The 26,230-nt window shown below is 45.3% G+C and overlaps 1 protein-coding gene across 1 annotated transcript in view; it reads right to left on the reverse strand.

Annotated features, from left to right (window-relative positions):
• POU6F1 (POU class 6 homeobox 1) overlaps nt 1-26,230 on the reverse strand; it is a 212,480-nt gene that overhangs the window by 15,021 nt on the left and 171,229 nt on the right. The window contains exons 9-10 of the mRNA XM_077483683.1: nt 23,361-23,576; nt 8,715-8,862 (exon numbers count right to left, since the gene is read on the reverse strand). Of these exons, the coding sequence (XP_077339809.1) occupies nt 8,715-8,862; nt 23,361-23,576 (364 nt within the window). The remainder of the gene's footprint in view (nt 1-8,714; nt 8,863-23,360; nt 23,577-26,230) is intronic.

The raw sequence follows: 26,230 nt of genomic DNA on the forward strand, positions 1-26,230 counted from the left end.
TACTGCTAACCATTGCCCACTAGTGCTACCTACCAGTGCATATCAGCACTGCTAAGCAGTGCCCACCAGTGCCACCTATCAATACCCACCAGTGCCACATACCAGTGCCCATTGGTGCTGCCAATCAGTGCCTCGTCATCAGTAATTCTTCAAGTATTATTCCTTGAAGAATTACTTGGGAAACTTCTCCATCTCCCCTCTTTTTGTATGCTTACCCTAAGTCTTTATTCAGTTTCTGAGGTGACGGTATGTGATGTCCATAGTTTGTACTAGGTGTAGACGCAGTGTCATTTTTATCCTTGTTCATCATCAGTGGCACCTATCAGTGCTGCTTATCAGTGTCACCTACCAGTGCTTATCAGTGCCCATCAGTGCCACCTATTAGTGCCCTTCAGTGCTGCCTATTAGTGCCCTTCAGTGTCACCTATCAGTGCCCTACAGTGTCGCCTATCAGTGCTGCCTATCAGTGCCCTTTTGTGTCGCCTATCAGTGCCCTTCAGTGTCGCCTATCAGTGCTCTTCAGTGTCGCCTATCAATGCCCTTCAGTGTCGCCTATCAGTGCCCTTCAGTGTTGCCCATCAGTGTCACCTATCAGTGCCCAGCAGTGCCACCTATCAGTGCAGCCACCAGTGCCGCTTAATCATTGCCCATCAGTGCCACCTATCAGTGTCCATGAGTGCAGCCTATAAGTGCAGCCTGATCAGCTCACATCAACGAAGGAGAAAAACGATGAAACTATGATAACAAACTATGAAAAAAATAAAACCCCCAGTAGTGGTTAAATACCACCAAAAGAAAGCTCTATTTGTGTGAAAAATATATAAGAAAAATTTCACATGGGTACAGTGTAGCATGACCACACAATTGTCATGCAAACAATGACAGCGCTGAAAGCTGAAAATTGGCCTGGGCAGGAAGGGGGTTTAAGTTCCCAGTAAGCAATTGGTTAAAAATGATTATTAAAAAAGAGGGGATGCATATGATATGGTCACTATGGGGAAAACATAGATACATGCGTAGATGAGAAGAACACCTCGGAGAGGAACTAACGCCCGAACAATGGGTCACTATATGGAGATGGGCGGCCAAGAGCTCTATATGCACACTTTACAAAGAGAACTCATATAAGGTGCTCTTTCACTGGTACCTAACTCCATCACGCCTGCATGCAATATACCTATCGGCCTCGGATCGCTGCTGGAGGTGTCTCCAAGACCGGGCCACACTATACCACATCTATTGGAGCTGTCACTCCAGACCTACTGGTGCACGATCCAGGACCTCCTCCACTGGCTATTTGAGGTAGATATCCCTCTCTCTCCTAAGTTCTTTTTACTGAGCCTCCCTCCCCCCACACTCCCCGGACTAACCAAAAAGCTGGCAACACAAATATTAACTGCAGCCAGATGTCTAGTATCCCTCCACTGGAAACATCGAAACCCCCCATCATTATCTGATCTTTACACCAGAATTAAAAAAGCAGAGATTATGGAGTCCATGATGGCTAGACTAACAGATCGAATAGACAGACACACAGTGACATAGGAGCCGTGGCACCGGCGATTGGACACCCCACGATTCCATGAGACCCCCTCCTCTCTATACACTGTCAACACCTGGAGCCCAGGAAAAATGTGCCCTAATGATTGGGACTTTCCTATACCTCCCCCCCCCATTTTTTATTTTCTCTTCTTTTTCTTCCACCCCCGCCCCTCCCCCCTGACAAAACGGCCAAGAAATTCTAATCTATAATATCCAATTCTGGTCTGGTTGACAGAAGGGGTAGAATTGTAATCGCCCCTGTGTCTTCTCGTTTTATAGAACGGTACTTTACTTGATTGACACTGTGGACTTTATGTTAATCCAGTTATATGTAGACCACTATGCCCTCTCCAGAGCCGTTTGTTACTATTACTGCTTATTCATTACCTTTTTTCTCCCACAATGTTGTTTTAAACAATTGTATTGTTCACACTGAAACTTAATAAAAATTGCTACACTGTGGTAAACATGGCCCTGTCCTAACATTTTTGAAAGGTGTTGCTCCCATCAAATTTCAAAATGACCTTGTTTTTCTCATCTCTTCAGACGACCCCATGTACATTTACTGCGGCAGAGCAGCCCGGGTGCAAATAAAAAATCAGGTACCCGTATGTGATTTTGTGTGTGATCGGTTTACAGCGGTAGCCAATCAGCGAGTACAGCAGCTACGATGGCCACCACAACCCACCAATGGTTCAGAAGAGACATGGAGCAGCGGTGTGCTGATGTAAACACAGCACACCGCTGATCTGTCAGGAAAGTAAAGTGAGAGATTGTGTTTCAGCTAAGCTGAATCATGATCTTTCTCTTCCTCTAGTGAGTCCACTCCCCCACAGTTACTAATACCTCCCAGGAAATACATTTAACCCCTTGATTGACCCCCAGTGTTAACCCTTTCCCTGCCAGTGTAATTTATACAGGGATCAGTGCATTTATTTTAGCACCGATCACTGTATTGGTGTCACTGGTCCCCAAAAAGTGTCACTTAGGGATTTGTCCGCCGCAATGTTGCAGTCCTGCTTAAAATGACAGATCGCCGCCATTTCCACTAAAAAATAAAAAAAAAAAGTCCTTAAATCTATCCCGTAGTTTGTAGACGCTATAACTTTTGTCCAAACCAATTAATATGTGCTTATTGGGATTTTTCTTTACCAAAAATATGTAGCAGAATACATACTGGCCTAAATTGATGAAGACATTTTTTTTTTGGATATGTATGATAGCAAAAAGTAGAAAATATTGTTTTTTTTCAAAATTATCGGCCTTTGTTGGTCATAGCGCAAAAAAATAAAAATGCAGAGGTGATCAAATACCAGCAAAAGAAAGCTCTATTTATGGAAAAAAATATATCAATTTTGTTTGGGTGCAACGTTGCATCACCGCACAATTGTTAAAGCGATGCAGTGCAGTCTTGCAAAAAATGGCCTGGTCGGGAAGTGGGTAAAACCTTCCGGCGCTGAAGTGGTTAAAATGGTACATTTTCTCAGTTTAAACATTTGATATGTTTTCTACATTCTATTGTGAATAGAATATGGGTTAATGAAATTTTCCAATTACTGCATTCTGTTTTTATGTAGATTTTTACAGTGTCCCAACTTTTTTGTAATTGGTGATAAATGTATACAGTATCTCACAAAAGCGAGTACACCCCTCACATTTTTGTAAATATTTTATTATATCTTTTCATGTGACAACACTGTAGAAATGACACTTTGCTACAATGTAAAGTAAAAAAAAAAAAAAAAAAAATCATAAGCCGCGCTAAACAAATGCTAGCAACTAAAAAGGCAATGTGTAATAATATTAGAATAAATATTATACAGGGTATAGCAACCCTATATGTATACGTGATGCAAAGCACATATGTGTAAATATATCAAAACCAGAACCTAGCTAGTATGATTTAACATATACATATACAGTAAGGTTTTTTAACATAAACCTCTAAACAACTTAAACACCCAGTGTGCATAAATAAGTCCGTGTATAAGAGCCGCCAAAATGGTTGACGTAAAACTGTACATAGGAATCTTCTATAGATAAACCACAATATTCCTAGAGGTTCACTGTTAAATCCAAACTTGAAAACGTTGTGTTCAATCCACCACCAACATATGGTAAGGTTTACTGCTTACCAGATAGATATGACCCCCCACTACAGAGGGTCACACGAAGCTTTATGGAATTAAACGCCACTTCCAGCCAAGGGGGGGGGGGTTTCCTCGATATCCTCCTGATTCCACTGCTCCAACAGATCTAAAAAAGGGGACTCACTCCCAGATGCTTCACTTTGAAGTCCAAAGGAAGAACTCAAAGGCAGGGGCGCCAAAGATCATAAAGGGAAAAAGAGGGGCTCGAGATAGTGTAAAACCCTTTATTTATAAAGATAAAAAAGTAAAAATGCACTTACAAGTATATAAAAGAAAATAAGCCTTAAGTCCGTGGCGCCGGCCGGACGCACACAGACAGACCCGTTCTCCTGGAGCTCGTCACAAACACGAGGTGATAAGTAGCGTACCGTTCAGCCCTACGCGTTTCGCAACAAAATTGCGTCATCCAGGGGCACTGGATGACGCAATTTTGTTGCGAAACGCGTAGGGATGAACGGTACGCTACTTATCACCTCGTGTTTGTGACGGGCTCCAGGAGAACGGGTCTGTCTGTGTGCGTCCGGCCGGCGCCACGGACTTAAGGCTTATTTTCTTTTATATACTTGTAAGTGCATTTTTACTTTTTTATCTTTATAAATAAAGGGTTTTACACTATCCCGAGCCCCTCTTTTTCCCTTTATGATCTCTGGCGCCCCAGCCTTTGAGTTCTTCCTTTGGACTTCAAAGTGAAGCATCTGGGAGTGAGTCCCCTTTTTGAGATCTGTTGGAGCAGTGGAATCAGGAGGATATAGAGGAAACCCCCCCCCGGCTGGAAGTGGCGTTTAATTCCATAAAGCTTCGTGTGACCCTCTGTAGTGGGGGGTCATATCTATCTGGTAAGCAGTAAACCTTACCATATGTTGGTGGTGGATTGAACACAACGTTTTCAAGTTTGGATTTAACAGTGAACCTCTAGGAATATTGTGGTTTATCTATAGAAGATTCCTATGTACAGTTTTACGTCAACCATTTTGGCGGCTCTTATACACGGACTTATTTATGCACACTGGGTGTTTAAGTTGTTTAGAGGTTTATGTTAAAAAACCTTACTGTATATGTATATGTTAAATCATACTAGCTAGGTTCTGGTTTTGATATATTTACACATATGTGCTTTGCATCACGTATACATATAGGGTTGCTATACCCTGTATAATATTTATTCTAATATTATTACACATTGCCTTTTTAGTTGCTAGCATTTGTTTAGCGCGGCTTATGATTTTTTTTTTTTGTTTTTTTGTTTTATTCATCCTGTATTTATGTGACACAGTTGAGCCGCAGCTGAATACCTTCATCTCACAATATATTTCACATATTTTTTTCACATCTTGTATATTCACATTTCTATATATTTTACCTTAGCGCAGTTTTTTTCCCTTTTTTCTTTTGGTACAATGTAAAGTAGTGAGTGTACAGCTTGTATAACAATGTAAATTTGCTGTCCCCTCAAAATAACTCAACACACATCCATTAATGTCTAAACTACTGGCGACAAAAGTGAGTACATCCCTAGGTGAAAATGTCCAAATTGCACCCAATTAGCCATCCCCCCCCCCCCCCGATGTCATGTGACTCATTAGTGTAAAAAGGTCTCAGGGGTGAATGGGGAGCAGGTGTGTTAAATTTGGTGTTATCACTCTCACTCTATCATACTGGTTACTGGAAGTTCAACCTGGCCCCTTATGGCACAGAACTCTGAGAATCTGAAAAAAATAATTATTGCTCTACATAAAGATGGCCTAGGCTATAAGAAGATTGCCAAGACCCTGAAACTGAGCTGTGCAACCACACAGCAGTTTAACAGGCCAGGTTCCACTCAGGACAGGCCTCGCCATGGTCCACCAAAGAAGTTGAGTGGACGTGCTCAGGGTCATATCCAGAGGTTGTCTTCGGGAAATAGATGTATGAGTGCTGCCAGCAGAGGTTGAAGGGGTGGGGTCAGTGCTCAGACCATACGCCGCGCACTGTATCAAATTGGTCTGCATGGCTGTCGTCCCAGAAGGAAGCCTCTTCTAAAGATGATGCACAAGAAAGCTTGCAAACAGTATGCTGAAGACAAGCAGGCTAAGGACATGGATTACTGGAACCATGTCCTGTGGTCTGACGAGACCCTGATAAAATTATTTGGTTCAGATGGTGCCAAGCGTGTGTAGCAGCAACCAGGTGAGAAGTACAAAGACAAGTGTATCTTGCCTATAGTCAAGCATGGTGGTGGGAGTGTCATGGTCTGGGGCTGCATGAGTGCTGCCGTCATTGGAGAGCTACAGTCCTTGAATGCCAACATGTACTGTGGCATACTGAAGCAGAGCATGATCCCCTCCCTTCAGAGACTGGGCCACAGGGCAGTATTCCAACATGATAACGACCCCAAACACAACTCAGACTAAACCCCTGTTTTTAACGCATACTGTTAGACAGGTTATTTGGTTGTCTGTGGGCTGGTGGTAACTAAAGCTTGTTTTTTTCCTCGGTTTATCCTTGGGTTTGTTTGTATCTGTTGTTAGCCTTCCAAGCTTCTTACTGCGATAGCCAGCTATAGGTGTGAGCGGGTGACGTCTTTTTGTGTCACAGGTTGTGTTTTTTGGTTAGGCATCTCACTGACACCTGTGTTGCCATTGTGCTGGATGTTTAGTGTGCTCCTGTACCTTTAAGAAGGGGTGGCTCCCCTTCAGTCCACCTGCTTTCACATATCCATCAGAATGCATGTGCCTCCACTGTGGGGACACTTATAAGTTAGTGTTATGTACCAAAGATATTGGGGTGCCTTGGCGTGGCTCTGTGGCTTACGCATGCATTTGCAAATGTGTGCAGGCTAAACCACTGTTTTTAACGCATACTGTTCGACAGGTTAGTTGGTTGTCTGTGGGCTGGTGGTAAGTAAAGCTTGTTTTTTTTCCTCGGTTTATCCTTGGGTTTGTTTGTATCTATCTGTCGTTAGCCTTCCAAGCTCCTTACTGTGATAGCCAGCTATAGGTGTGAGCGGGTGGTGTCCAAGAGGGTTAAGGCAGTGCTGGAAAATAATGATGGCTACACAAAATATTGACACAAATATTGGGCCCAATTTGGACATTTTCACTTAGGGGAGTACTCACTTTCGTTGCCCGCGGTTTAGACATTAATGGCTGTGTGTTGAGTTATTTTGAGGGAACAGCAAATGTACACTGTCATCCCCTTCCCGCCGAGCGTACGCAGATCTGCGTACTCGGCTTCCGGGGGGTATACCGGGATGATGCCCGCACCTGCAGGCATCATCCCGGTACCGTTTTTTACAGCGGGCGATTGGCTTTCCAGCCATAACAACCGATGCGGCTAAAAGCCGCTCGGCTGTTATGCCGGAGGAGCGGGAGGGGACGTCCCCCCTCCCGCCGCCTCTCGCCGCTGTTACCGGTGCTCCCGCTCGATCGGGAGCACCGATTAGCGATCCGTCGGCTCTGGCTGCTGGGGAGGAACTGGAACGAAGCCGTAATCGGCTTCGTTCCAGTCTCCTCATCGTAAACACGGAAGCGACGTCATGACGTCACTTCCCGTTTACTCGGCTGCCAATGGCGCCGGTTTAAAAAAAATATCCGGTATTCAGAATCGCCGTTTTCGGCGATCTGAATACATTGAAGTGTAAAGGAGGGGTGGGGGGTCTTTTAGACCCCCGATCCCTCCATAAAGAGTACCTGTCACCACCTATTACTGTCACAAGGGATGTTTACATTCCTTGTGACAGCAATAAAAGTGATCAAATTTTTTTTTTTTTTAAAAACAATTTAGTCATTTTAAAATAAATAAAAAAAATAAAAAAATAAATAAAAAATTTTCAAAGCGCCCGCCGTCCCCGCGAGCTCGCGAAGCAAAGAAAACGCATACGGAAGTCGCGCCCGCGTATGTAAACGGTGTTCAAATCACACATGTGAGGTATCGCCGCTATCGTCAGAGCGAGAGCAATAATTCTAGCAGTAGACCTCCTCTGTAACGCTAACCTGGTAACCGTAAAAAATTTTTAAAGCGTCACCTATTGAGATTTTTAGGTACCGCACTTTGTCGTCAATCTACAAGTGCGCGCAATTATAAAGTGTGACATATTTGGTATCTATTTACTCGGCGTAACATTATCTTTCACATTACGCAAAAAAATTGGGCTAATTTTACTGTTTTGTTTTTTTTTTATTCATGAAAGTGTCCCTTTTCCCAAAAAGTTGCGTTTAAAACACCACTGCGCAAATACCGTGTGACATAAAATATTGCAACAATCGCCGTTTTATTCTCTAGAGCCTCTGCTAAAAATATATATATAATGTTTGGGGGTTCCAAGTAATTTTCTAGAAAAAAATTTGGATTTTAACTTGTAAACACCAAATTCCAAAAATAGGCTTAGTCATGAAAGGGTTATACAAGCTGTACACTCGCTACTTTACATTGTAGCAAAGTATAATTTCTTCAGTGTTGTCACATGAAAAGATATAATAAAATATTTACAAAAATGTGAAATATATATAGTATATACAGCAAACACATACATACTGCTCTATAAATATTAACAAGGCCTTAAATGTGTAAAATCAAGGGTAAATAAGATCACTTAAAGGAGAAGTATGCTCAAGCTTTTCTGGCCACACTTCTCCTATTTGCAGTTTGTTCTGATGTCACTCAGCCAGTCCAGGCTCTGGAAAGACCCCGACTTAATGTCAAGATCTACCCAGATGCCTGGACCGGCAGCTGGCTCAGCCTCTCAGTGAGTCACTGAGAGTCTAAATTAGCCACTACCGCCCCCCTTCTCACCCCGAAGATCCAGTGAGTGCTGGAGGGGCAGAGCGAAGAGATGGTGACTGACAATCACCGCTCTCTTCTCGGTGAAGACTGAGTACCGAGCAATCAGGGGCCTTTGATCACTCAGTTCTCTGTCTTAGAAGCAGCAGGGGATCAATGCTGCATCCACCTAGCTAAGTATAATTTTTTTTTTTTAAAGAAACCTATACTTCTTTTTTAAGTCTCTAAAAATGTGCACAGAGGAGTTGAGGCAGGCATACTTACTTGACACCAGCTGGCCCACTGTTGGGGGCTCAGAAGAGCTGACATGGACTTGGGGAGTTGCTGGTGTATTGGCTGGAGTTGGATTCGCTACAACCACCGAAGGCTGCGTAATAGAAGGAGCAGGCTGGATTTGCTGCGCTGTCTGAAGCTGAAAATAAAATGGTTAACAGGTTTTAAATTTATGAAAATAAGCCTATTCTTTTTGATCTCAGATGTAAAAATGTCACCATGCCTTTTAGTTATGTTTTATTTATGAGTGACAATGGTGAATATAACGATAAGCTTAATTTGGTGTCTGAAATAACCATGATGCTCCATAGCAGACAACCAGATTCAAATAGTTATTCTTCAGCTGCCATTTTCTAGAGCGGATGTGCATCTGATTGGATGCTACGGGGCAATATATATAACAGGATTTTTTGCTACTCACTGTAAAATCACTTTCTCTGTGTTCATTAAAGGACACAGCTCGGTATCATTCTTGACCGTAGGGTAATGCACCACTTTCAGGAGTAGAACACTAGCCAGAAAAAACAACACAGCATTGCCTATGGGCAGACGACCAGGTAACCGTCCAGCAAACCTAAGATATAGACGTCTGAAAGCCCAAGATTCACCAATTGCCCTTGTGGAATGTGCTGAGGCAGGGAAATTGGGTGCCCGACCCTTAATGGCACAGGCCTGTACACAAACTGACTGATCCATTGCAAAATAGTGGCAGAGGAGGCCACCTCTCATGCTAAGGCACCAACTAGTAGCAAAAATGTTGCGTAGTTAAGACAGAAGGACAGAGATCGGAAGAAAAAAGCATCTATTAGTAGGATAAGAAAGACATTTCTTGAAGAAACAAGGCCTTGCTGAAAGATCAAGGCCACAGCATTAGCTTCATACTTGCACAAAGAGAGCATGAACCATCCCAGAAACTGTCTGAACTCTACTCCCAACTAGAACAGCAATCCAACAATCTGAAAAAGAATGAGTTCTTCAGCCAAGATGACTCCCCACTGCAGAGTGAACAGGTGGGGCAAACCTTCATGCCATGGAGTACTAGTCCGCAGGCTTACTAGGCTTATGCTGCCAGCATAGGCCACAGGTGACTTGGATTCTATGTCCAAGGGCCTGGGGGTGAAATTAAGCCACATATGTATAGAAAGAAGGTCCTGCCCCCAACCTGGTTCCTTATCCTTCTGATTTGTGGGAGACCAAATGCTGTCACCACCTGAAGGACACTGGACATGGTCATCCCGGGTAGCACTGAAAAAAACCTGTCCTCAAAGAAGGGCAATTCAGAACAAACCTACTTAAGGCTGGTCTGCCCAACCAACAAAAAGCCAGAGGTCATGGTGCAGCAACTGTGACCCAAGACAGTTACATTCAAGTAATACCGCAAACGACAACCTCAACTGAACTATCAAGCCAGCAAATGGCTGGAGTCATAACCTCACCCATTGCAGCACCATGATAACCGCAAATCAAGAACAGAGGAATGGTTTGTTTCACTGAAGGGATGTCTCCCAGACTCCTAAGGGAGTGTTCCAAGAAGCAGGAGGGGCAAATTGGAGTAGACAGCACAGGGCGCAGAGAGCCCGGCCATGAGACCCTCAAGAAAGAAAGAAAGGCTTTGCCCTTAGTAAAAATGGTGGGCGCTGCTGCCCCCCATAGGAAAATCAGCCACCTTAAGGGGAGGGCGGTGGGTGGAGCAGCAAAGGAGAGTGATGACCCAGCACAGTACTTCTCATGCGCACATCTGCCCCTAGCTCTGAGGCTAGTGGAAGTGACATCAATACAAGAACAACTGCCCCAAACTAACATGGCAGGCTCAAGCATCTGCTCCAGTAGGCCACAAGCCAAAGTTTAAAGTTATGGACAGGCCAACCGCATGGTGCATAGACTTGTGGGCGGGCCCAGTGGAAACACTGGTCAAGTGAGGGAAGCCCAGGGCACCCCCCACCCACTGAGCACATGTGAAAAATACTGTCTCCAATGATGATGTCAAATCCAAAACCTGCCGTGTTTGCCCCACAGCCTCTAAGTCCACACATAGTAGCAGTGCTATCCAGGCACCAGCGGGCTCCTCTGGCTATAACCAGGGAGCTGCCCTTCTATCTGGGGACACAGGTATATACCAGTAAGGGATGCTCAATGAGAGTGGGCTAGCATGGCCACACACACAGCACTGTGTCCCTCAGTTACATGCCATGACATAGCCCAGAACATGGGGATACAAGGAGAAAAAGGTATCCAAACCTTCATCTAACCACCCCAGAAGATAAAAAAGGGATAGTGGGGCAAGCCGCTTACCTTATCCAGAAGAAGATAAGGGTACCTTTCATGAAGAGAAAAATTATGTGGTTGGTGGTACCATCAGTAGCTGGCCTCCATCCCAAATTTGGACAGAAAGAAGGAGAATTTTGGTCAGAGGGACTTTTAATGAGACCAATCACTATATAGAGTAAGGACATAGGATTTAAAGCACAGTATTGCTAGTGCGAGTTTGTTACATAATATCCAAGAAAAAAAGGGGATTTTAGGACTTGAATAAGAGATGTATACCAAAAAGCAGTCTGTCAGAAACCATAAATCGGAACTGGAATGTATAGTCAGACAAGCCAAAACGTCAGGGAGCCAGAGATGAGCGTAGTATAACAGCAAGCAGGATCTGGAGCCAGAAGGAATGTCAGCCAATCACGTCTTTAACAGGAACACAGGAGAGCGTCGCTAGAGATGTGACCAATGCGAAGGCAGAGATCATCTGGACTAGATGGCTTAAGTAGGCAGGACTGAAGAGCAGGATATCATCAACAGGTGAGTCACTGTAGAGAGATAGGAGCTGGCAATTAGCCGACAGCTGAGCGGCCAGCTTTGAGGAGAAAGGGCTGAGCCCAGCCCTGATACAGTCATTGCAAAGAACATTTTACTGTACCTTGTGAAATCATATACAGCATACACAATGACAAAAAAATGCATACACAAAAGCGCATAAACACAAGGAATGCTAAAAACCACATATACATATTGACGCCATGGTACTTTGACATATCGTGGGATGAAGACAAGTCCTACACAAATAGGCCACTGGAAGGGCTGGATGGTATTAAAAAGTCTTGAGTGGAACAATGTAAAAGACACAAAATCATCTGTATGGACATCATGCATCTATGTAGGACTGACACGTTTCACTGGGGTATATCAACTCTTCAGGGGCGAATGCAATGGTGATGCCAACTGCATAGATATGAACAGAGGATCGAAGCTGCTCGAGATGTCTGGCATGAAATCTGAGGTAGAGACATGTGGACAAGCTGGAAGCAATGTGGATTCCCCAAAGAAGATGTGCAAGTATAGGTGACAGTGAGCCAACACTTCTTGTTGGTTCACATAGAACTGGGAACCAAAATCACAAGTGAATGTTTGCATGTAAGGTGCTGCCAGAAAGGTCTTTCTAACAGCACTATGTGCTTACTCTATATAGTAATTGGCCTCATTTAAAGTCCCCCTGACCAAAATTATCCTTCTTCCTAGGGTACCTTTCATGTGATAGAAGGCCTCTCAGCCAAAATGGAGGGGCTGTCCGCCTGGTGGAAACTGTTAGCAACCAGCTCAGAGCTGACTGGTCATATGTGTCCCCTGTGAGGAATACTCGTAGCCAACCCAGCGCATAGCTAAAGGCCTGCTTGCGCTGGGGTTACCAATGGATCTACACAGCCCGTTGCTCACCTTGAAGATCTTTCAGGAAACGCCATAGGAAAAAAACCTAAAGAAAGGAAAAAGAAAAGAAAAACTGTGGAACTAAGAGTCCCAACAGGGAATTAGGTCCTTACTCTTTTACTAGACAGAAAAAACTGAGCTGCCTATCGCAGATAGGGGGTTTAGCTACTAGTTAGGCTCCGTTCACACCTGAGTGTATCGATTAACTGGCATTTTTCTGGCTTTTTATTAAGCCAGAGGGAGAGGGAATTAGGGGTGGAGAGCTGCTATTTGAGCATTTTAAGAACGTTTTTCTGCTCAAGCCAGGTGTTTCATGAAGTTCATATATTTTTTTGAGCTTCAGGCATTCTGCTTCAGGCAACAGAACACTCGTATGGTAACAGGGGCCATTGAAATGAATGGAATTTTGCTTCTTGGGCATTTTAGAGCTTCATAGCTGAGCGTTTTACAAGCTGAAAATTGCTTGGGTGTGAACAGGGCCTTAGGGCTGCCCATAGGCAGTGCTGTGTTCTTTTTTCTGCCTAGTGCCCTACGCCTGAAGTTGCCGCAATAACCCTATGGTCAAGAATTATACCAAGTTGCGTCCCTCAATGACTGTAAGAGAAATCCTATTTCTGAAACATGCTAATTGAGGACATGGCTGCCTCATTCTTCACAACAATCCAAAGAACAATTAAGGCCAAACTAAAGTGTCCTTTTTAAAAACTACAAGCAGGCTGGGTTTTTATTTCAGGAGAGGCATGCATGTCTCTCCTGCAATAAAATAAACCTACATGCCTGCCCACAATCTTCTTATAATGTACACTCAGCTGTGCATGCATTCCAGCACAGATTCTATGTGCACAGGAGTGATGTCATCCCGCGCCAGATAATGCAGACAGCCGCAGTCCAACACATGGAAAAGCTGGGTAGAAGATGCCAGTGAGGGATGTTGGACCGTTTAAGAAAGGTGTGGATGGCTGTTTATGGGTCAGAATGCCCCTATCCCCAGCTGCTTACACTATTTACTGAACAATACAAGCAACTATCCCGCTGTATGAACTTTGCCTGTTTTGTCAAGTGCGGTGCAAAGCATCTCAATACAATTTATTTTAAAAAGCACAGTCTGAAGTACTTTAGGTGGTACACTGAAGGGCTTGAGAGCAACTGAATTTTAAATTATGATAGTTTTAAAAAAAATCAAAACAGCGTTTATTGAGCATAAAAAAAATACATAAACATACTGGTGAATAGTGCAACAGGCACTACATTTACGAATCTTTAAATTATGACAGTTGCTTGATTTCGTATACTGTGGTACTACAGTCTATTTGGCATATATTGTTTTATTATAATCTATCCGTCTATTTACCTATCTATCTTGTGAGACTAGTTGATAGGTTTGTGGACTGTGTTTATGTGTTATCTACAGTAGGATTCTCGCGTACACAGTGAGGGGTTTACATGTAATGAGGAGAAAACTTTTTTTTTTTTAACCAGTTCTGGACCAGCCGCCGTAGTTGTAATGTGGCAGGTTTGCTCGGCTGGGCGAAGTAACATAGCTGTTCATCGGGTGCGTAGCCCCTAGGTGGCCGCGATGATCGGATTTGCTTTAGAACTGATCAGTCTCCAAGCCCAGGCCAATGATTTCTGGCCTGGACCTGGTGATCGGTTCTGGCAAATGAAATTCAGGCAGGGTAAGTGGTGTCAGCTCCGCTTGTGGAACTCTTTTCCGTTCCAGGGAGAGGAGAGAAGGCATCTCACAGAAAATAACAACACTACACTAAAACCAATACACGTAGGTACACGTGTCACCCCCCCCCCCCCCCCCGATCGCCCTCCCCCGTTAACCCCATCACTCCCTGTCACAGTGTCACTCAGTGCAGTGTTCATATTTTTCTTTGAGCACTGTACTAGTGTCATTTGTGACAATAATCATTGTTAGGGTACTTAGTAGTAGACATAGATAGGTCCAGGGACCCCTCCTCTAACCCTATATTACCTAATAAAAGGTTTAACCCCCTGATCACCCGGCGGGTGACATCAGTCAGGTTTTAGCATCAGTTAGGGTCTGCGTCGCCCCAGGCAGCATCAGATTTGTGCCAGTAGCGCTAACACCCATGCACGCATCATACACCTCCCTTAGTAGTGTCTGAATGGATCAATATCTTTGATCTGATTAGAACTATATTAGCGTCCCCAATAGTTTAGGGTTCCCAAAAACACAGCAATAGCGGAATCAGCCCAGATACCTGCTAGCACCTGCGTTTAGCCCCTCTGCCCAGCCCACCCAAGTGCAGATCACTGTCACTTACAAAACACTAAACACATAACTGCAGCATCTGCAGAGTCAGGCCTAATCCCTGCGAACACTAATGCCCCGTACACACGAGAGGGATTAAGTCTGACAGACCTCCAAAGGAGTTCCGCCGGAGTTCCGACGGAGTTCTGGCGGACTTTTCGACCGAACGGACTTGACCACACACCATCACACCAAACTCCGACGGAGTCGAACGTGATGACGTACGACTGGATTCGACGTAGGAAGTTCCTAGACAGTAGCCAATAGCTGCCCTAGCGTCGGTTTTAGTCCGTCGGAGTAGCACACACACGAGCGGATTTTTCAAAGGGGACCGGGTCCGGCGGAGTTCCGTCGGGAAAATTTAAAGCATGCTTCATTTCTAAAGTCCGTCAGACTTTAGCTTCGCTAAAGTCCGTTGCAGCCCACACACGATCGGATAGTCCGCCGGACTCAGTCCGTCGGAGTTTGGATGTCGAAAAGTCCGCTCGTGTGTACGGGGCATAACAGTTTTTTTGGTAGCATTTGAAGCAGTCGCTGACAGTCAGGTGCTTTTTTTCCCTGTGAGTTTCACTAGTTGTACCAGTAAATTTAGAGGCCAAAATGTTCAATCGAAGGTACACTAGTGAAGAGGCCTACATGTTTCTGAGCCTGACAGATCTGAGTAAAGAGGAAGTCACCCATCTGTCAGATTCAGGCTCAGAATAAGAACCTGTAGACAGCAGCGGCACTCTGACAGATAGCTCTGACGATGGAGTAGTTGTCCCTGTCAAGGTCAGACGTGCCCGACCCCGTTTTTCTGCTGTTGTTGAGGTGCAAGAACCACAGGGCTCTCGTATGGAGCAGAGAGCCAGTACTAGTGCCCTTCATCCTTCTGGTGAACTGGCAAGCACTAGCGGCCTAGTACATCCTGGTCATACATCCAGCACTGGTGACGTGGCGAGTCCCATAAGTGCAGTTCAAGCTGGTGAGGTGGCTAGCACAAGTAGAGTCCCGCAGACACCAAGAAGACAAAGACAAGCCCATCAAGCCCATAGCACCCTTCCTGCTGCATGTGCCAATCCGAATTGGGAGCCCACCACCTCTGCAGGAACCGTACTTCCCCCATTCACTGGCCAACCTGAAATTCAAGTGGAAACAGTTGATTTTACGCCACTTGATTTTTATTCGCTGTTTTTCACGGAAAACCTCTATAGATTTGTTGTGGACCAAAGAAATGTGTATGCTGGTCAATTAATCCCTGCTAATTCCCAGTTGATCCTTGCCCGAGAATGAAAACCTGTAACGGTTTCCGAATTTAAGACCTGCTATGCTCCTCATGGGCATAGTCAAAAAAAAGTGAGTTGCAGTCAGGGCTGGTGCAAGGATTTTTGACACCCTAGGCGAAACCTCATTCTGCCGCCCCACTTTGGCTCTGCCCCTGACTCCACCCCTTTTGCCCCTGTAACACATGCCACTTGACACATACACTGACCTACCTGACACATACACTTACCTACCTGACCAGGGCCAGTGCTAGCCCATTTCGTGCCCTAGGCAAGACCAGCTAGGTGGGGGAGGGGAGAGGGGGGCTAAGAGAGAGGGGGAATGAGAGGGGGCTGAAAGAGAGGGGTTAGGAGGGAGGGCTGAGAAAGAGGGAGGCTGTGAGAGAAGGGGGTTGAGAGAGTGGTGGCTGAGAGAGGGAGGGCTGGCTAAGAATGGAGGGAGGACTAACAGAGGGGGGCTGAGAGTGATGGGTGGGCTGAGAGTGACAGGTGGGCTGAGAGAGGGGGGCGAGGGAGGGCTGAGAGAGAGGGGGTTAAGAGAGTGGGGGCTGATAGAGACAGGTGGGCTGAGAGAATAGGAAGGGCTGAGAGAGAAGCGAGGGGGCTGAGAGAATAGGGTGGGCCGAGAGAGGGGGGCTGAGAGAAAAGGGAGGCTAGGAGAGAAGGGAGGGCGCTTAGAGAGAGGGGGGCTGACAGAATAGGGAGGGCTGAGAGAGGGAGGATCGCTAAAAGAGACTGGTGGGTGAGAAAAGAGGGGGGCTTAGAGAGAGGGGGGATGGCTGAGAGAGAGACGGGGTCTGAGAGTATAGGGATGGCTAAGAGAGAGGGGGTGGCTGAGAGAGAAGGGAGGGGGCTGTTCGAGGGGGGAGGGCTGAGAGGAGGGGAGGACTGAGAGGGGAGAGGCTGAGAGAGGGGAGGGGGCTTAGAGAGAGTGGTGCTGAGAAAGAAGGGAGGGGGGCTTAGAGAGAGGGGGAGGGCTGAGAGAGAAGGGAGGGGGGCTGATCGAGGGAGAAGGCTGAGAGGAGGGGAGGACTGAGAGGGGAAAGGCTGAGAAAGAAGGGAGAGGGGCTTTGAGAGAGGGGGAGGGCTGAGAGAGAAGGGAGGGGGGCTGATTGAGGGGGAGGGCTGAGAGCAGGGGCTGAGAGAGAAGGGAGGGGCTGAGAAAGAAGGGAGGGAGGCTTAGAAAGAGGGGGGCTGAAGGAGAAGTGAGGTGGGCTTAGAGAGAGGGAGGGCTGAGAGAGAGAACGGAGGGGGCTGAGAGAGGGGGGAGGGCTGAGAGAGAAGGGAGGGGGGCTGAGAGAGAAGGGAGGGAGGCTGAAAGAGGGGAAGGGCCGAGAGAGAGGGAGGCTGAGAGAGAAGAGGGAGGGCTGAGAGAGAGGGGGGCTGAGAGAGGGGGAGGGCTGAGAGAGAGGGGGGCTGAGAGAGAAAGGGGCTGAGAGAGAGGGGAGGGCTGAGAGAGAGGGGGGCTGAGAGAGAAGGGAGGGGGGCTGAGATAGGGAGGGGGCAGAGAGAGGGGGGAGGGCTGAGAGAGAGGGGAGAGGGCTGAGAGAGAGGGGGGCTGAGAGAGAAGGGAGGGGGGTTGAGAGAGAGAGGGAGGAGGAGTTGAGAGACCCCTAGCCCTGCTCCTGCAATCCCACCTCTATCCCAGTCTCTGTCTGCAGGTGTGTATGATGACAGACAGTGCCTTCTATGCCATGATGCCAGTCTCCTGCTTCGATCCGTCCAATTCCAGTGGTTCCCGCAGCAGCCTGCGCCTCCTGCCATTGTCTGTGACAGCTCTGTGCCCCCAGTGAGCGGCGAGCTTGCTTCGGAGAGGAACTTGGAGCAGTCCATGCTTTGGAAGCATGAATGAATGAAATACTTGTATAGCGCACAATGCGAACTGAATCGCATGGGGTACGCTGCGCTCCGCTTGCCTCCTGGGGGAGGCAGGGTCAGGAGGTGAGGTCAAGGAGGAGACGGGGCCATGGTGGAGCTCTTCTCCCGAGTCCCCGGCTCTCGGGCTTATCTGCCTCGGCCAGCCCCTCGCTGTTCACTGCCCGGCCGCCCACACCACCCCAACTTCACACATCAGAGAGCGCCCTGGGGGTTGTTGGATATGTGACACTCGGCTGATAGAAGAGCAGAGAGGGGGGATTACTGGACTGGAAACACATAAGAGCAGAGAGCCAGGGCGGGGGCGCTGCTTGACATGGCTCTGTGGAGGACAGTGTAAAATAGGAGTAAAATGGCCAGCAGCCGGGCGCTCTAGGCGGCAGTGTGCCCTAGGCGGCAGTTTGCCCTAGGTGGTTGCCTAATCTGCCTAGTGGTAGCACCGGCCCTGGTTGCAGTCATATTGGTCCACTGACCCAATTCACCATATGCCCTTGTTTTCTGCCTCCATGACCAGGACACAATACAACCAGATCTTGCGGTTCATGCATTTCAATGACAATGAACTCTGTCATCCTCAGGGTGACCTTGGATACAATCGGCTCCACAAAATCCGGCCTCTCGTAAGCCACTTCAACCAAAAGTTTGCAGCCTTGTTTACTCCCGATCACGTTTTCTGCGTTTATGAGTCCCTGATTAATTTTCTGGCCGATTGTCTATCAAACAGTATCTTCCCAGCAAGCGTGACAGATATGGGGTCAAGATGTATACGCTCTGTGATAGGGCAACAGGCTATACATATAGGTTTTATGGTTTATGAGGGAAGAGATAGTCACATGGAGCCCGGGAACTTCCCAGACTACATAGGGAACGTTGGTAAGATTGTGTGGGACTTGGTGTCACCCTTATTCTGAAAGGGGTACCACTTGTACATGTACATGACACTTTTTAGTCACCTTTTTGATTGTGGAAATGGCGCACGTGGCACCATGTGATCTAATCGCCGGGGCTTCCCTCAACGGCTTGTAGAGTCCCGACTTAGACGGGGGGAGAGAACCTGCTTAAAATGTAATCATTTGTTAGCAGTGAAGTGGAGGGGTACATGGAATGTTTTTGTGCTGTCCTCCCTTCACACAGATACGACTGTCCAAATTCTTACGGCGACTGGTGTTGTGGAGAAACCCCTCTCTGTCCACGAATACAACCTTAACATGGGAGAGCTGGACCTCAATGACCAGTTGTTTGTGCTGTACCTAATTGCTCGTAAAGCCAGACGCTGGTACAAAAAAGTGTCTGTATATTTATTCCAATTGGCTCTGCTGAATGCTTATGTGCTATACAAAGCTTTAGGACGAACCAGATCCTTCCTTAAATTCCAGGAAAAGATCATGACAGCCCTTCTGATTGCCCCCATGGTTCGGCATATATTTTTTGGGCACAGATTGCATTAAAAAATCAAGCTGGTTTTTTGAGTTAATGTTTGCTCTCACGATAAATAATTCAACGACTCCAGCGATGTAGGAGGTGATTTAACCACTACAGGTAAAAACAAAATGGTGCATGTATGCCCATCATTAGAATTGGGTGGATGAAGGCCAGAATTCTAGTGGTGGGCATACCCACCGATCAATCGTTTTTTTTCGTTCAGCCCACAGGCTGCATGAAAAAAAGAACATTACAATATATGCCCAACAAGGACCAGCAATGTACTGGTATGTTGCTGGACTTTGAGTGGTTATACCAGAATGATGAGGTTTAGGTATCATCTTGGTATCATTCTTTTTAGCCAGCGGTTGGCTTTCATGTAAAAGCAATCCTAGTGGCTAATTAGACTCTAGACTACTTTTACAAGCAGTGGAAGGAAATGCCCCCTCTTCCCATAATCTTCCATGGTTTTCTCGGGTTCTCCTGTCCCAACAGGGAACCTGAGAATGCAGCCGTTGGTTCTGCCAGCTGACCATAGAGCTGATCGAAGACCAGAATGGCTCCAATCATCTCTATGGCCTAAGAAACTGGAAGCTACGAGCATTTCATGACTTTTGTTTTCTTAGGGAAATTCGGAAAAACATTTTATCATACCGATCTTGGTGTGGTCAGATGCTTTCAGGGCAGAGGAGAGATCTTGGGTCTAATAGACCCCGATTTAAAAAAAAAAAAGTACCTGTCACTACCTATTGTTATCATAGGGGATATTTACATTCCCTGAGATAACAATAAAAAAAAAAATGAAAGGAACAGTTTAAAAATAAAATAAAAAAGCAAAATAAATAAAAAATAAGCACCCCTGTACCCCTGCGCTTGCACGCAAAGGTGAACACAATCGTCGGTCTGGTGTCATATGTAAACAGCAATTGCACCATGCATGTGAGGTATCACTGCAAAGGTCAGATCGAGGGCAGTCATTTTAGCAGTAGACCTCCTTTGTAAATCTAAAGTGGTAACCTGTAAGGGATTTTTAAGGCTTTTAAAAATGTATGTAGTTTGTCTCCACTGCACGTTTGTGCACAATTTTAAAGCATTTCGTGTTTGCTATCCATGTACTTGGCATAAGATCATCTTTTTTTATTTCGTCAAACATTTGGGCAATATAGTTTGTTCAAAATAAAAAAAGTGTTTTTTTTCAAAAAAAAATGCGTTTAAAATACTGTGTGAAAAAAATTGAAACACCCATAATTTTAATCTGTAGGGCATTTGCCTATGGGGGTTCAAAGTAATTTTCTAGAAAAAAAAATATGTTTTTTTTTTAATGTAAACAAAAAGTGTCAGAAAGGGCTTTGTCTTCAAGTGGTTAGAAGAGTGGGTGATGTGTGACAAAAGCTTCTTATGTCGTGCATAAAATGCCAAGATAGCACAACCCCCCCCCCCCCCCCCACACACACACACACACACAAATGACCCCATTTTGGAAAGTAGACAACCCAAGCTATTTGCTGAGAGGCACATTGAGTCCATGGAATATTTTATATTTTGACACAAGTTTCTGGAAAATTACAAACTTTTTTTTTGTTTTGCACAAAGTTGTCACTAAATGATATTTTGCTCAAACATGCCATCGGCATATGTGGAATTACACCCCAAAATACATTCTGCTGCTTCTTCTGAGTATGGGGATACCATATTTGTGAGATTTTTTGGGAGCCTAGCCGTGTTCAGGACCCCAAAAACCAAGCACCTCTTTCAGGCTTTCTAAAGGTCTAAAATTGTGATTTTACTCCTCACTACCTATCACAGTTATGGAGGCTCTGAAATATCAAGATAGCACAAACCACCCCCCCAAATGACCCCCTTTTGGAAAGCAGACACCCCAAGGTATTTGCTAAGAGGCATGGTGAGTATTTTTGCAGCTCTCATTTGTTTTTGAAAATGAAGAAAGAAAAGAAAAAAAATGTTTTTTTATTTTTTCAATTTTTAAAACTTTGTGACAAAAAGAGAGATCTGCAAAATACTCAATATGTCTCTCAGCAAAGAGCTTGGGGTGTCTACTTTCTCAAATTGGGTCATTTGGGGGGGTTTGTGCTATCTTGTCATTTCATGTCCTCCGAAACTATGATAGGTAGTGAAGAAGGGAAATCACCATTTTACACCCTTAGAAAGCCTGAGGTGATTGGTTTTCGGGGTCCTGTACACAGCTAGACTCCCTAAAAGTCTCACACATGGTAGCCCCATACTCAGGAGAAGCAGCAGAACGCACTTTGGGGTGTAATTTCACATATGTCCATGGCATTTCTGAGCAATATATCATTTATTGACAACTTTGTGCAATATATATATATATATATATATATATATATATATATACATATACATATACATATATACATGCCCTTAGAAATCCTGACGGCGGTGCTTGGCTTTCGGGGTCTTGTACGCGGCTAGGCTCCCAAAAAGTCTCACACATGTGGTATCCCCATACTCAGGGGAAGCAGCAGAATGTATTTTGGGGTGTAATTCCACATATAACCATGGCATGTGTGAGCAATATATCATTTACTGACAACTTTGTGTCATTTTTATTTTTGTTTGTAATTTTTCAACCACTCAACATACCTCTCATTTCCTTGGGGTGTCTACTTTCCAAAATGGGGGGGGGGGGGGTTGTAATGCCCTGCCAGCACCTCAAGAAATGAGATAGGCAGTCATAAACTAAACTAAAAGCTGCATACATTTCAGAAAATGTACCCTAGTTTGTAGATACGCAAACCAATAAATATACGCTTATTGACATTTTTTTTTTTTACCAAAGACATGTGGCTGAACACATTTTGGGCTAAATGTATGACTATTGGATTTTTTTATAACAAAAAGCAGAAAATATAATTAAAAAAAAAAAAAAAAAAAAAAATTTCCGTTTATATTGCAAAAAAAAAAATTGCAGAGGCAATTACATACCATCAAAAGAAAGCTCTATTTGTGGGGAAAAAAGGACGCAAATTCTGCTTGGGTACAGCATTGCATCACCACGCAATTACCAGTTAAAGCAGCACAGTGCCAAATTGTAAAAAGTGCTCTGGTCATTGAGGGGCCAATTCTTCCGAGCTGAAGTGGTTAAAAAAGCTTAATAAGTCCTGTCCTGGAGCACAGAGGCTTTGTAATGCTTTGGGTGCACTAAAGGGCCATGTTTTACCTGGTAGGCCGAAAATGCAAGTTAGGAGGCACATGGCAAATACTGCTTGAAACAGTGCTCAGCCACATAGAAGCCAACACATATTTCAACCTGTCTTTGATTTTAACCAGACGCATGAGGCCTTAATTAGTCACAGCTCTTTATGAGCCTTTTTATATAAGAGGTGATTGATACTTAGGGCTCCATCTCTCTGCTGTGAGAGTCTGATGCTGTGTGAAAAGGCTGACTGCTTTGAGCACACCAGAAGGTACAATTTCTGCCTGTTTGCTTTGTGTAGCCCATCCTGTTAGTGAGGAACTGACATAGCTTAGTTTGTAGCTCGGACAAGCAGATGTTTGGTTTGTTTTAGGCTACTTTCACACTGAGGAGCTTTACAGGTGCTATAGTGCTACAAATGGCGCCTGCAAAGCGCCTATCCTCTCACTCCTGAGGGCTTTCACACTAGCGTGGTGCACTGGCAGGACGCTCAAAAAAGTCCTGCAAGCAGCATCTTTGAGGCACTATAGAAGTGTATATACCGCTCCTACAGCCCCTTTGCCCATTGAAATCTTTGGGCAGCGTCGGCAAAGCACTGCTGTAGCGACACTCTGCGTGTGCTTTTAACCATTTTCCCGTCCGTTAGCGGGGGTTAAAAGCACTGCAAAAATTACGGTAAATCGCTTCTAAAAATAGCGGCACTTTACCACCGACGCCTGCCCTGGTGTGAAAGTGCCCTTATACTATGAGCTTGTTGTACAAAGTTCTCTTGCATTGAAACTGCATTTCTTTGCTGCCTTGATGAAGAAAAATGCAGGGCAAACCTGCTTGGACCGTTCCTGGGTGCTACTGTCCCATGCATGGTTTACCGCTACCAATACCAGTTAAGCTGCTTGCTAATACAATTTATGTATATGACATACCTGCTGATCTGTCTTAGCTGGACTTTCCTGTGAAGCTTGTTTTCTTATAGCTGCTGGCTGTATAGTACTGCTAGCCAGAGTGGCAATAATTTGTCCTTGTGCATTCAGCAGAAGCTGAGGTGTCACTGCCTGGACCACACTCGGAGCCGTAACAGCAGCAGCAGCCCCTGCTGTGATCCCTGGAGTGTTCAGCAACCATGGCAGAGTGCCAATCACCTGTACAGAAGAAACAGATTTCAGTTCTCTTAGTGGTAAGCTTATAATAGAGTACCGCTTCTATTTGCAGGAATACAGAATGGTATTACATAAGCTTAAAGCGGGACAAAAGGTAAATAATAAACTATGAGCAGGCAGCTTTTTATTGCCTAAGAGACATGCAATTCAATAACAATCAATTCAATAACAATCACTGCCTACTTGCAGTCTTCTAATGAATGCACACTGAGCAGTGCATGCGCTGCTCAGTGTGCATTCTTGACACATTCCAGCTGTGCCCAAATGACCGAATCCTGTGCACAGGATGACATCATTCCACTAAAGGCCAATCAAGACACAACAAACCAAACCCATTCATGTCACTGTAAATATAATTATCACTGTTAAAAAAAACATAATTATTCACAGAATATGTGAACATTATATCACCAAATAGAGAGTAGGATCCTCATTTCCTTTCTGATTAACATGCTAATGGAATTTCTAAATAATGCCTTTTCATTACATACCTTTATTTTGTTCATTTTAGCACCTGAGCGCAGCACATGAGTGCAGAGAGTAAGGCGCTAATAACATTAAAAACAAAATCTCATGAGACTCTAAATTGTTTTCAAAATTATGTGTCAAACTTGAATATAAATTAGCTCCATGCTAGAGTGAAAAACATTACTATCCATACAGAAATGTATGCCATTTAAATATAGTGATAACTAAGGAATTAAAATAGTTGCAAAAAATAAATTAAATGTCTAAAATGTGACAAAAAGTGACATTAAGTGAATAAAATTCTATAAGTATATAGGAAAATATAAAATAAATAAAGTGACAAGGCTTCAAATTCCTTTGATACATTACTTTGTTATCACTATATTTAACCACTTCCCGACCAGCTGCCGCAGTTTTGCTACGGTAGATTGGCATGGGTGGGCGAAGCGTTGTTATGTTTCACTTTGAGCGCTCCCCCCCCGATGATCGGATTTGTTTCAGAATTGAGCAGTCTCCAGGCCCAGGCCAATGATTTCTGGCCTGGACCTGCTGATCGGTCCTGACAAATGAAATCCTCCCCTGCCTGTGTAAGTGTAAAGACAGACAGGGAAAAGGATATAATCTCTCCTCATGGAATTCTTTTCCGTACCAGAGAGAGGAGAGAGGACATCCAAACGTGAGTAGCATCAACACTACACTGATACAGTACACATAGGCACACTTGTCACCCCCTGATTGCCCCCCCCCCCAGTTAACCCCTTCACTCCCTGTCACTGTATAACCCAGTGCAGTGTTCATATTTTTCCTTGATCACTGTACTGTTGTTATTTGTGACACTAATCAGCATTAGGGTAGTAGTAGCCCCAGATAGGTCTAGGGACCCCCCTAGCCCCCTAATAAAGGTTTAACCCCTTGATCACCCCGTCACCAGTGATCAACGTATTAGTATCGCATTGATGCTGGTCAGTTAGTTATTTTTTTTATAGTGTCAGGGAACCTGCCGTATATTGCATAATAAAAGGATTAACCCCCAGTTAGGTTTTAGCGCCAGTCAGGCTCTGCGTTGCCCCAGGCAGCGTCAGATTAGTGTCAGTAGCGCTAACACCCACACACACACCATACACCTCAATATTTGATCTGATCAGATCTATACTAGCCTCCCCAGTAGTTTAGGGTTGCTAAAAATGCAGTGTTAGCTCAATCAGCCTAGATACCTGCTAGCACCTGCGTTTAGCCCCTCCGCCCAGCCCAGCTCACCCAAGTGCAGTATCAATTGATCACTGTCACTTACAAAACACTAAACACTTAACTGCAGCGTTCGCAGAGTAAGGCCTGATCTCTGCGAACGCTAACAGTTTTTTGGTAGCGTTGGATGCAGCTGCTGACAGTCAGTGCTCTTTTTTCCTGTGAGTCTCACTAGTGTACCAGTAAATTTAGAGGCCAAAATGTTCAATCGAAGGTACACTACTGAAGAGGCCTACACGTTTCTGAACATGTAAGATGAGAGTGAAGAGGAACTCACCCCTCTGTCAGATTCAGGCTCAGAATACGAACCCCTAGACAGCAGCGGCACCCTGACAGATAGCTCTGACGACGGAGTAGTGGTCCCTGCCAAGGTCAGGCGTCCAGACCCCGTTCTTCTGCTGTTGAGGTGCAAGAACCACAGGGCTCTCATATGGAGCAGAGAGCCAGTACCAGTGCCCCTCATCCTTCTGGTGAACTGGCAAGCACCAGTGGCCTAGTACACCTTGGTCGTACATCCAGCACTACAGTATCACATGGTGATGTGGCGAGTCCAATATGTACAGTTCAAGCTGGTGAAGCGGCTAGCACAACTATTGTCCCGCAGCCACAAGAAGACAAAGACATGCTCGTCGAGCCCATAGTACCCTTCTTGCTGCATCTGCCAATCAGAATTGGGAGCCCAGCACTTCTGCAGCACCCATACTTCCCCCCCATTCACTGGCCAACCCGGAATTCAGGTGGAAAAAGTTGATTTTATTGTCACGGTACTACAGTGAGCCAACAGGCGAATAGGTGACACGGGATCCCCCAGGGCATGGAGTCTAAGGGCCAGCCGGCATTCTGCCAGGGACCCCCTCACGAGGATTTGGGTTTAGCTGCATGGTCCCCAGGTCACGACCCCCGGGTTCACCTTGTTTGCTAGG

The sequence above is a fragment of the Lithobates pipiens genome, unplaced genomic scaffold, assembly GCF_037356315.1.
Source record: "Lithobates pipiens isolate NorthernLeopardFrog02 unplaced genomic scaffold, aLitPip1_a1.2 Scaffold_16, whole genome shotgun sequence".
Taxonomy (NCBI): domain Eukaryota; kingdom Metazoa; phylum Chordata; class Amphibia; order Anura; family Ranidae; genus Lithobates; species Lithobates pipiens.